At 34.6% G+C, this 13136-nt stretch overlaps 1 protein-coding gene across 2 annotated transcripts in view; it reads right to left on the reverse strand.

Annotated features, from left to right (window-relative positions):
- Nucleotides 1-256: 256 nt before the first annotated feature.
- The window catches only part of GALNT13 (polypeptide N-acetylgalactosaminyltransferase 13), a 540912-nt gene continuing 528032 nt past the window's right edge, over nt 257-13136 (reverse strand). For both annotated transcript variants that reach the window (XM_059167305.1, XM_059167304.1), the window contains one exon: nt 257-4034. In XM_059167305.1, coding sequence (XP_059023288.1) covers nt 3894-4034 — 141 coding nt within the window. In that variant the 3' untranslated portion in view covers nt 257-3893. The remainder of the gene's footprint in view (nt 4035-13136) is intronic.

Genomic DNA, 13136 nt, shown 5'->3' on the forward strand with positions numbered 1-13136 from the left:
ATCCGTAGGCAGGCCACATTACATAGCTGGATGTTGGTCTTAAAATTTGTAAATGGAGAAGGAATAGATCATCTGTAAATTCCTCTCAAAGTTACTGTGTTTGTGTTCCATTTATAGAATTGTACTTAGAAAATAAATTAGTAATAGCGCCTATAAAACTATGGAAATACATATGACTTTTAAGAGGATGATACGTCTCTACTCAAAAAGTAGAAAATCTCACTTCTTCAGGTAGCAATTGAATACAACCAAAAAATCAAAATAAAAATTTTATCTTCATAAAGCAACTTACATAATATAGCAGCATGTTTATAAAATGTCATATTTCACTTCCATAAGGTAGGCTATTTTACCACAGAGAACAAAATATAGTCCATACTTTAACGTAAAGAATATTAGGAAGAAAATTATCATTTGGAGACAAAGTTATGCAAATCTTGTCTAAATATATTACTAGGTTTTCTTTTAAAATTTAAAATACTGTGCAAAAAAAAAAAAAAGAGATATGATACAGTAGCACTTAGCAACTTTAACACACATTTTTCAGTTCATTAATTCAAGAAATATTTAAAGAATACTTACTTTGAGCCCAGAACTATATTAGATGCTGGGGATACCACAGTGAATAAAACTGGCAAAGCATGGCCTTTATGGTGCTTCATTCTAGGGTGTGTGATCAGAATGTTGGGAAGCAGGGTCAGGGGAGACGTAGAAGAGTAGACAGGGGGGAAAAAAAAAAGCCAATTTATAGTCTGTCAGAGAACATACATGGGATAGGGAGGGCATGAGGAAGAAGGGTTTGCCTTACCGATGAGACAGTATTTGGAGAGAGACCTAAAGAAAGTGAGGTGACAGAACTCTGTGGGGCAGAGAGAGCAAAACAAGGAGACTAAAACCTGCTTGGCAACCAGAGTGGAGCAAGTTAAGGGGAGGCACAAGGAGATGCGCTCAGAAAAGGAGCCCTGGCGAGGATGTGGGGTGGTGGGGGCGGGGTGGGGGAGGGACTTGCGCGCACATGCGTGCAGAGAGAGGCCCTTGAAGACCACTCTAAGAGATTTCGTTAAACATGGAAAGGCGTTGGAGGGTTGTGAGCAAAGAAGTGACAAAATCAAACTGATGTTTAACAAAATCACTAAGGCTGCTGTGACTAATACAGACTGTTGGAGGCAAGGGTTGGGCAATCAGGGGAACCAAATTATAAGCATACCACAATTTAAAAAAATTAAGAGGTGGTGGCACACAGTGGATGAGGTGGGAAGTCGTTGGCTTCTGGTTATATTTCAAATATAGAATCAAGGGAATTTGCTGATGGATTAGATAAAAGTTGAGAGAAAAAACAAATCAAAAGTGACTGGAGGTTTTTGATCTCGACATCTGGGAAGATGGAATTGGCATTAACTGCTGTGGGGAAAACATCAGAAGGGGAACTTTGAAATCATTTGAAATATTTGTTAGTCTAGCCCCACAGCTAAGACGAATCCATTGTAAAGCCAGTCATCATTTTTAATGTTCTGTACTGAATACAGTAGATCTTTTTGCTTAAGTTGAATGTTAGCCATTGCTTTCTGGGTTTTGGTGTTTTCTATTTTATGGCATTTTTTGTTTGTTTATTAAACACCCTTAATTCACATTTAAACAATGTGTTTAAACCATCTGAGGGTTCTCTGAAAATCTCTGTTATGGAACTTCCACAGTTTTGATTTTTCCTGTATTGTTGCTATGACCATAATGGACTTTCAAATGTTTAAAATGCTGCTGAAATGTGTCAAAGGCAGTTTCCATGGAGCAGCTGTATTCTAAAATAAATAAATAAATAAATAAATAAATCATTGACCATTTTATAGATAAATTGCATTTTGATTGGCAAGTCCACAATAAGTGGAACAGATAGTATAAAAGAGTCCTTGTGGGTTTGAACTCAAGTTTAAGGAAGAATGCTGTGCAGGGACATTTTACTGTATTTTAGTCAGGACAGGAAGAAAAGAGAGCAAAGTGGAAAATGTGATGGTTAAGGTAAGCCTCGGTTGTCTTGTGAGGCCGTTATCAATTTAAGGCAGTGGTTCACTAACCCTTGGGAGGCATAGCTTCCTTTGAAGTTTGCTCTAAGCTATAGATTCTTTCCTCAAAACAATAGGCCCCAACACTCAAACTTTTGTTTAAAATTTTAGGAGACTGATGGATTCTCAGCCACGTTGAGGTGAGGGGTGTGTACACTTTAAGGAGTAAACCTGAAATGCTTCAGGTTGTAGAAATCTTCTTTAGAGTTGTACCAGTGTACAGCCAAAACAGAAAGGGGATGCTAGCTGGGAAAATCATACAGGATTTTACTGGCCTTCAGAAAGTGTCCTCCTTTTCATTATAAAGCACTGTGTGTGTGTGTGTGTGTGTGTGTGTGTTTCTGTGTGTGTGAGAGAGAGATAGAGACAAAGAAAATTTTTGTGTAGCCATACTATTAAAAGTTTCTCTCAGGGATTTTTAAGAAAACATGGGGCCAAAAATGTAGCATCTTTTTCTCTAGAGGATGTTTCTTCCATTTTCCCCCTAAATTTCTTTTAGCAGCCTAGTGCACATATAATGAATAAGATACATATGCTGAACAACTTTATGAGCATTTTAAATGGTGTCAGATCCTAAAAGTAAAGGCTTAGCACGAATCTCAGATAAATTTTCTTTCCTTTTCACATCTTCTGCTCATGTATTTTGAACATAGAAGATTTTAAGATGGAAAAAGAACACGTGAAGCTGGTCTAATTATTATTCTTCCTTGAACTATAGTTTATGGCATGATTTCAAGCAGTTTAATTAAAATAAAAGTTTAATAGATGTGTTTTGAGTTCATGCCCCTGGTGAAAACTTTAGATACTATTGGATGGCAGTGAAATTCTGATAGTAGCACATTATTTTTTAAAACATACAATTAAAATGGTAATAGTGACCTAACTAGAACCTTCAAATGCAGAAGAATTAAAAATTATGGAAAGTACTATGCCCTTCACCTATAATTCTGTACAGTGTAAGAGACAAGTCACTCCCTAGCATGAAGAGAAAAAGGGTCTGTGTAGTTTCTATGAGACAGAGGCAGTGGTTAAGAATTGAGTTTCCAGCATCAACTCTGGGACCAAGACGATGTTATGCTCAACCTGTGTTAGAAGTGATTGGAACCCAAAGAGAATGTCTTTTAAAATGATTTATTTTTTTCAGTTTCACTTCATCTTGCTCTCCTCAATGCCTAGCTAGTTTCCTCTGATTTCATGTACTTGAAATTGAACTTTCAAACTCTCCTCTATTTTGTTTAATGGTGATGCTTTTGTAAGGACTCTATGAGAAGTCAATATCCAATTTAATTTTTTTCCTACAAAATTGAAACTTATCTTGTACGATGAATTCACTGCTCAGAAATAATTCAATATGTGGCCTTGTTGTTGACATAGAAATTCAACATGTTGCCACAAAGGTCCATTAGAAACAGTGAGTTTTTAAAACAATTGATAATATATCACAATGAAGATATTTTATAAGGCATTTACATTGTCTCTCTTTTAATCACTACGACAAAAACAAAAAGTAAGCCCTGACTGATCTTATGAGATGAGGGCAATAGAGATTCTTTTTTTTTTTTTTTTTAAAGCAAACACAATTTATTTTTCAAGTTGTTCTGATGTTTGCTTAGTAACAGTTTGCTATTATTTATATATGGTATGTGCTTCTTTTGATCAGATACAAATTTTAGTAGGGAAATAAGCAAACATTCCTAAAAATAAATTATAAACAACTGTATTTTAGAATACTAAAAGGATTTTAAAACTTTCAATTCAGCAAAGTTAATATCTCCCTAATTGAAATAATGGAAAAACAAAAGTGTAGATGCTTTCATGGCTTTGGGGAAACAATCTTCATGCCCCCAAGGTCATGTTCCTTAGCAGCCATTGTTGGGATCTGCTTCCACTACAGTCCTGCATGGTAGGCACCATTTTGTCATCTTCAGAAGGTTCATCGAGGCATTGGTTACTGTTAACATGTCTCAAGGTGAGTCTCTGTAAAAGATAACGAATAATCAGTGCAACCTATTTTATCTTTAACTTCACTAGTTCATCTCATTAAATCTTAAAAGATATTTAAAGAGAATTTTAAAGAGATTTAAAAGAGACTCTTAAAAATCCTTCATAATTTTTTTAGTACACCTAGTGATAGGTTTGTAAAATGAACTGTGCACGTGGCTCTGAATTATTACACAGATTTCACTGTTACAGTTTCATCCATTGTCTAATGCACCTTTTGCTGCAGATGGTTAAAGAAACTGGCTGACATTTATCATGCATTTCCAAGAATTCAGTCTCCTTTGCAAAAAGGCCATTTGTGAGCTCGGAGTTCACTTGAGGGCTGCAAATATTAACATGCTTTCACAAAAGCTTAGTTTTCTTAGGCATGTGTGAATTCAGTAACCATTTTTTAAACATGCAAAGAGATGTCACAGCTGTGACCCAAATGAACAAAACCGGTAGAGATGTTCCCATTTCAAAATACTAAGCACTCCATAGTATCTGTGTCTATGAGACATTCAGTGTAGACGAATGATTATCATAGCAACAAAGACCTGTGTTACTTGATTGTATGCTCACCATATTTTGGTTTTCATTTTAAGAATCTTAAAAAATATCAAACCAAACATAAAAAGAGATGTTATGGTCATATGTTTTGAAATATCATATGTGTATTTTACTTTGTGCATAATAATGATATTCATTAATAAGCATCCTTTCAGTACCTGAATGCTGAAATTTAATTCCAGTAATTTTAGCATGTGAACCAGTCATCACATGTCTTGTCTTTTGAGTTTACATTTATATTTAGAAATCCTGTTTTTTGAACTTTTCAAATGAACATCTGAAAGATTTTTGTTTTTTTTTAATTTATTCATTTGAGAGAGAAAGAGAATGAGCAGGGGAGAGAGGGAGAAGGAGAAGCAGACTCCCCACTGAGCCAGGAGCCTGACTTGGGGCTTGATCCCAGGACCTGGAGATCATGACCTGAGCTGAAGGCAGACATTGAACCATTTGAGCTACTCATGCACCTCTGGATAGACATTTTAAGTCCATATGTTTTATGCATATTAATTTATGCATATGTATTATATACATTTCTGCTCACTTTCATGGGTAATGCTTAGAACCATTTTATACGAAACACCTTAAACCAGAAGAAAACTGTTTGAATGTATGGAGGGTGATTTGCAGATGTATCTCAAAAAAGAGCATGCCCTATACTTCTGTAGCCAATACTAAAAGGTAAACATTTTTGCAGGAGGCAGCTCTGGAAATAACACTAAAAGTTGGGTTAGGGGCACCTGGGTGGCTCAGTGGGTTAAGCCTCTGCCTTCGGCTCAGGTCATGCGATCCTGGGATCGAGTCCCGCATTGGGCTCCATGCTCAGCAGGGAGCCTGCTTACCCTGCTCCCTCTGCTGCTCCCCCCAATTGTGCTCTCTCTCCTTCTCTCACTCTCTGTCAAATAAATAAATTCTTAAAAAAAAAAAAAAAAAAGTTGGGTTAAAAAAAATGCACAGTGGATGCATGCAATGAAAAGGGTGGAGAAACACTGCCTGGACAATTTTAATTTGTTTGGATTAGGACTGCATATCCTGGGCTGCACTATCCTGAGGAAAGACCAAAAGGAAAATAGGATTGTGGTGGGATGGTTCATTGGCAATGAGCAGGAAATTAAAAGCACAAGGCTATTAGACAGGAAGGAGACTTCAAGATTGAGGCCTTTGTTGTTCTTCCAATACATGAAATCAAGCTATTTATTAAAAAAAAAGAGAGAGAGAGAGAGAGAGAGAGAGGTAGAGACAGAGAGAGAGGATGAAATGGCCAAAGGCCAAAGATAGGCAAGAAGATGGTTAATTTATGCTTATGGTGCCAGGGATGATGCTATTGGCTTATGAACCAGCAACCAACATGAAAAAAAGGATACAGAACGGAGCACTTATTCTAGAAAATTTCAGTTAAAATCAACAAAATGTTCTTTATTTTTGTTATGTACCTAAGGTCCTTTGTGTATATATGTTCTCTTTCAAAAAAGCCATTTCCTTTTGCTTGCTTTGATTAGATCTTTTTGTTTTCAAATGTATATGACTTTAAGGATCAGATCAAATGATGTGTTAAGTACACAAATAATGATAGTTTTAATAAAAGATTAGGGTTTTTTTTGGTAACAAGTATTTTTTTCACTGGTCAAAAGCCACCATTGTAAAGATAACAAGCAACTCACCAAAAACCTCCCCTTTTTAATAGAGTGCAGTGGAAAGATTAGACAGCTTAGGGTCAGATAGGGTCAGATTAGACAGAATTTTGGGAGAATTTCTGCTCCGCCATTTACTAGCCATGAAAATTTGGGCAAGCTACCAAATCATTCTGGGGAATCAGATTCTTTGTCAGAAAATGCTTAATTATATTTAGGAGTATTTAAAAATGCCTTTTTCTCTTCCGCTTAAAAAAGTTAACCTTTAGTCAACTATGTAACTGTGATCCCTTAGCAATCTGATAAGATTGTTAAAGGATGTTAACATGTCTCTAGGCAACATGGCAGATGGTAAAAATAACCTCTGAAGAATAAACTGCATCTGTATCTGATCAACTACATTATAAATAACTGATAGGAAACTCAATTGTGGACTTCTCAAAAGTGTCAAGACTTGAATTTTGCGTATGTTCTGGGTCTTAGGAGCTGGGCTATGGAGTTGTTACAGAGATGTCTCCTGTGAGTCTTAAAGCCGCATCAGCCTGATATGGCTCTCAGCCCCTCCCAGTGGGCTGTCACCTATGGAAAAGCTGGCTCCCCTAAGCTAATACAAACTGCTAAGAGATCTGCTGAGAGAAGTTAAGTTGTGGTTTCTGTCCGAGAATTCTGTAAGTAAACTCATGAGACTAAATGTCTAGGTAAGCCTAACAAGACCCCTTGTTAGGCATTACACTACCAACTATGCTTTGGAAACAAACATAATGTATGTCAATTGCCTTATACACACACACAGTTCTGTGTGCAAGGAGTCCAGACTTTTCCAGCTTTCTAACACATCTCCAATGTAGTTCTAATGTCTCTCCGCACCTCTCTATACCTCATTCAGCCTTGTCAGGAGCATTCCAAGCTCAATTCTGCCTTCTACTGACAACCTTTACCTGGTTCACTGGAACCAGAACAATGCCCTAACTTCCCATGTGTTGTCACAGGAAGGTACTGCACAATGTAATATCCTTTATTTACAGGTCAATAACCCCCTTAAGATCAAGAACTAGGACATATTCTTACTTGCATTCTTTATAAATATTCCATAACAGTTTTTTGACTTCAGCTGAATAATGATTCATTTTATCGCTTACTGAGGAGATATTCAGAAATCACACAAGTGATAAGAGGTAAATTTTTTAAAAAGCTTTTATTATTATATCACTTCACCAACCACAAAGAAATATTTAGATATAATTTATAAAGTTACTGAAAAGTACATCTTAGTTTTCAAAAATGCATTTGCTTAATGTCTCAGGTTAAAATAAATTCTAGAAAAGCTGTCCTAAATGTGCACACAGTGGAAGTATTGGAATAAAAATTAACAAAATTAATTAATTTTAATGTTCCAAAAACAATCCTTTTTTTGGCTATGTTAGTTTTTTTTAACTGATTTTTCTCAGCTCTAATGCAAAATCTACTGTTACATAAACATGGCTATAGTTAGCCTTAAAAGGAGCTAATGTAATGTATTCTGTTAATTATATTTATGCATGTATAAATATTTGAAATAAAGTGAAAACTGGAAAATACTTTTAATTAATAATAGAGCAAACACTACTTAATATAGTCAGCTTCCAAATTAACACGCAGCTAAGAAGTAAAAGACAGAAAAATAATTCCATGGAGAAATAGCACATAAAGTTTTTTTTAAGTACATTTTAAAGAAGTTTCTAGATTTTAGTAACAGAACATGACAAAATTAGTAAAATAATTTTAGCAGAGTCTACAACACAAACTTCCAAAACTTATTAGAGAATGTAATCAGTAGGACTCTTAAAAATATTCCTAAAAACTTCCATCCTTGTATAGTTTCTTAGTAGCCATTTTTGCAAAGGGCTATCATTACATGTTTCCACAGTGGGCTGCTGGGAGCCATCAGCTACTCTGCTTACTGAGAGACAGGACTGGGTGATTATGTGAAGAAGAGTGTGGGTCTGTTTGACAAAGAAAATAATGAATAATGACAAAATCAAGTACAAAGGCAATAATAAATCAATCATTCTTGGCAACATACAATTTCTACTGGATAAGGATGGCAAGCACACATCACAATAATTGCACCCATGGAAGTATGAGCCACCTCCTTTTAGATGGCGTTAGTATTAACTGTATTAAGTAGGGGTAAATGAAGATAAGCCTGGGAAGCTAGAGAAGAGCCTGAGATCAAATGGTGAAACATTTTAAGCCAAAGGTTATTTTGGGCAGAAAAGGTATATTCTCAGTGTTCATTCTAGTGATAATTTTTTTTTTTTTTTTTTAGTGCTAAATGGGTTATTTTGTGAGGAGATATTCAAAACTGTTGGCTATCTAGAGAATTTTCAGTTATGGTTTTTGGCTGCTTCATTCCTTTGACCTAATTCTGAGTGGACCCAGTGGAAAATTCAGGGGATGATTTAGCTTTAACTCTTTGCTTCACTTTGTACAGTGTGGTACTTGAATTATTTCCATAATGTTTTCACAGGGCTAACCTGCGTTAACCTGTTTCCATTATGTTTTCACGGGTCTAACCAGGGTTGCACATTGGTATGGCCACGATGAGCTAAATGTCAATTAGAACGTTAAGGAAGAGCGGAAAAAGAAAAAGGTCATCTCCACTTGGGCTCTTAATTTGGTCTAATTCTTCTAAACACAATTTGTAATTAATTAGTTTCTTGTTTTTCATATATTTCCTCTTTAGGAGCTTGAGCTCCAGGAAGGCCAGGAACTATGACTGCATACGTCATCAAGCCCAGTGCCTGCCCACGGGAGGCACTTTGTTAAGTTTTGATTGAAACACATGGTGAATGGCCAATGCAGAAAATAAATTCTGATAAAATTGGACTACATTCCTTTGGCAGCTCAAAGGACACAAATCATTAGATTTTCCATTTCAAGGACAATGGTAGACAACGATTTATAAAGATATGAAAGGTAAGATCATATATGATTTTATTTGTAAAATGATAATGTTCACTACATAGTCTGATTTGTTAAGGAGGCTAGTTTTGTTTTCATTTTTGTTTTTTTAGCCATACCTGAATTTCCTATCTATCCTGTTTAAAATTCCTAAGCTTGCTAATCCTCTACCTTCAGTGATGTTTCTTTTTAAACCAAATTTTTCTTGGTAAATGTCATGTTAACATCAAAGACCCCAGTGGTAGTGATTGTGAATTTCATCTGTTATTAAAAACAAAAACAAATTATAAAGTTGCTCTTGATTTAAAATGAAACAAAACTTGGTCTTACTTATACTCAGGAAATAGAACTCCAGAACATAAACACACTATAATTCTTTTCATAAATACATTTGTAGTATTTCCCCCAAAATATTATCATGTGAATTACCATGAAAAAAATTCAAAGAACTTTCACTCCTGCTGCTTCTAAAACCCATTAAACCAGAAGAAAAATTAGAAATCTCAAATAATTTCATTGAGATAAAGGGTATTTTTCATTTTACAAAATACCCACAAAAACATTTAGCATTTTTATTTGTTTGAAAAAGAAATGTAGTTTACTTATTTTTCTGAATATTCTTTCTAGAAAAGATACCAATTACTAATATTTTATGTGTTTTCTAGTTATTTCTAGCATTTATATTATGCAAATGTATTAACTGTGGTCATCCAATTAAATATACTCCCACTTTATTGTGGGTTTTCTTATCAATTCTTATCACCTTTGTTATCATTAAAGTAATCTAAAACCATAAGAAATACACAATTTTTACGAAGTAGATTTGCCAAAAGTCATTTCACTTTTCCATTTAGAGGGAGTATTTTTCCAATTTGGAGCTATTATAAGTAATGCTATCACAAACATCTCTGATCATCTCTCTCCACATCTACAGCTATTTATTCAGAAATGATTCTTAGAAGGGAAATCACAAGGTCAAAAGGTATGAACATTGTAATATATAATGGCAAAGTTTTTAAAAATCTGTAATAATTATTTGGTACTATAGCAGTAGCAGCTAACATTTCTTGTGCTTATATGCCAGGGTACTGTATGTGTGTCAGTTTTACTACACCTACACCATTAATGTGTGTCCCACTGAAAACATTTCTTGACATAGACAGGATAATAAAGAGATAAAAGAACACAGATGAAATGATTTTTTATGTATTTTTAATAGTTACAAATAGCCCATGAAAATGGAAAAATAAGGTTAATTTAAATATTTCTCCTGTGCTGATTATTCAAGACTTTGCTTATTTTTATATTGAGTGTACACTTTTTTTTTCTTCTAACTCCTTTTTATGCAGCATATCAGCCCTTACCATACTTGTTGCTAAGGCCTCTCACAACTTTGGAAGACTGTCACAATCACTCAGTTTTGAAGGTAATGTGACATTCCAGCTGACAGGAAGCATACGGCCACATATCTCTTCCTATTGCTTCCTTTAAAATATTTTCTAGAAAACAGGGTAATATGGACCCTAAGCTAGATTGGTTTTTGTTTATAATATTACTTAATTATTCTTCTCTGAGGTATAAAACACTAGTATTTCTGACAGAATTTTAGACATGCTGCTTTAAGATATATAAGAAAACGATTCGTAACTCCTGCCTTTAAACACACCTGTATGTTTTGCTATCTAAGACAAGATGTGTCATGGAGGATCCCTCCATCTACCCTTTTGAAGAGGCAATGACTATGGAAATCAGGCTAGGAAAACAAGGTTCATGACAAAGTAAGACGTACAAAATTATAAAATCAAGTCATATTTTTGTACCTTCTTTATTAAAAAGCACTAAGTGAAAAACCTGATAATTTAATGAACAGAAATGATTGCATGGCTGATTAAAGAGTTAATCATATTGGCCTCTGTGTAAAAGATGCCATACTAAAATCAAGTTTAAAGAGTTAAAGAGTTTAAAATGAAACTCAATTGACTGTTATATATGATAATGAACAAAGTGAGAAAAAAAACAGACTGTTACAGATCTTTAATAGCCAAGGTAGAAAAAATTTCCCTATTGGTTAAGTGCAAAATCATAATTTAAAAAAATATATAATAAAGTTGTTATTCAAAATATGAAGTATGATCTCCTGACAAGGTGAACCATGTTTTATTAGAACAGAATATGAGTATGCTAAAGACCAAGTGTAAATGTTTAAGAAACAAGAACTAAAACTGACATACTATACTACCACAGTTCCTATTCACTACTTGAGTCTACGTAAGAAACCACAGCTACCGGTCAGTGGGAATGCGGAAAGGTAATACTAATCAGATATACACAGCCTTCTAAAGGTAAACTGAGCCACTGTTTTCATTAGGAGTGCTACACAGGGAAATAGCCGTGTTGCCATTATAGACTACTTACCTTGAAATTATACTGCCATTTACCTGATTTCTGATAAAGGTAAATAAAAGAGGAGGTATTAAGTAAAGTCTAAATATAAGCTTGTGTGATTTCAGTAAATACCAATCCGACATATTTTCCCTACTGAAAAAAATCCCTTATCTTGTGACTCTAGGAAACACTGGATACAGATGGATATTGAATTCATCTTCTCAGTCAACTTGCTCAGTCACATGAAAAACAAGACTTATTTTTAGCATCATATTTTGCTCCCTTATTTTTTTTCTTTGTTGCATAGTGTTTGTTGAGCATAAGTGTTCTGTTCTAAAATTAGATTCTTACACTGTATATAGCTGCTTGGATGTTCTAAAAGAAATGTGATTATGTGCACTTATTGTCAGAAAATGTAAATTTCAGATGGATTGGAACACAACTGCAGTGTTCAAACAGAATATGAGAAAATCTGAATAAAACAGAATGGATGGATGACAGAACTTTATAAAAATAATCTTTTTAAAAAGATTTTATTTATTTATTTATTTACTTGTTTGAGAGAAAGAAGAAGAGAGAAAGGGAGAAGCAGACTCCCCTGCTGAGCAGGGAGCGGAACACGGGACTTGATCCCAAGAGTCCATGATTATGACCTGAATTGAAGGGAGATGCTTAACTGACTGAGCCACCCTAAAAATAGGTGCCCCTAAAAATATCCTTAAAAATGTTTCAGTGAGACACAATTTAGGGTTCCTTTTCTGTGTTAGTTCTGTGGCAATGGCTTTCATGGCAACAAAATGTTCAGGTAATTTATTTAAGAGATTCTAGACCAGGTGAGGGTCTTGTAGTTCTGCTAATGATGCTCAGTTGCCCCCAAACTGAACATGTTTAGCCAGCTATAAAGTGGTAACTGAATTAAATTCATGACCATGCTAAAAACTACTTAGCTAAGAAAGTAGGAACCCAGTAGGAACCTCTATATTTCAGATCAAAGTTGGCCAAAGACATGTATTTATTACCAACATGTGCTTAGTTTCATTCAAATAGAAGGAGAAGCAATTAGATCATAATGAATATGTGTAAAGTTTGTAAGCAATTAGACCATACTGACAAAGTGGTTTTATGACTATTCAACAAAACAGACAATTTTTAGCAATTAGACCATACTGACAAAGTGGCTTTATGACTATTCAACTAAGTAGACAATGTTTATTGCAGAACATCTTTCCAGTTATTAGAGGAGAAATTCTATGTGAATAAAATTTGGTACCACAAATAACTGATAATATTTAATCACTCCTTTCATTTATTATAGTAATACATTTAACTTATCAGGTCAGCATCATTTAAAATGCCTAATTGTTTCTAGTTTCTCCATGACCTCAAGAGGCTGGGTAGCATAGTAGAAACACGGCTAAATTCGTGCCAGAAACCTGGGGTCTAAAACCTAGAGAAGCTATTTAAACACTCTTATATTTAATAATGTAAAGAATAAAAATAAAGATATAATCTTACAGGCCTATTGTTAGAACTGTTGAGAAAACCGATGGAATTACAGACAATGAATTTCATT

Source organism: Mustela lutreola, chromosome 3, assembly GCF_030435805.1.
Source record: "Mustela lutreola isolate mMusLut2 chromosome 3, mMusLut2.pri, whole genome shotgun sequence".
In the NCBI taxonomy this organism is placed as follows: domain Eukaryota; kingdom Metazoa; phylum Chordata; class Mammalia; order Carnivora; family Mustelidae; genus Mustela; species Mustela lutreola.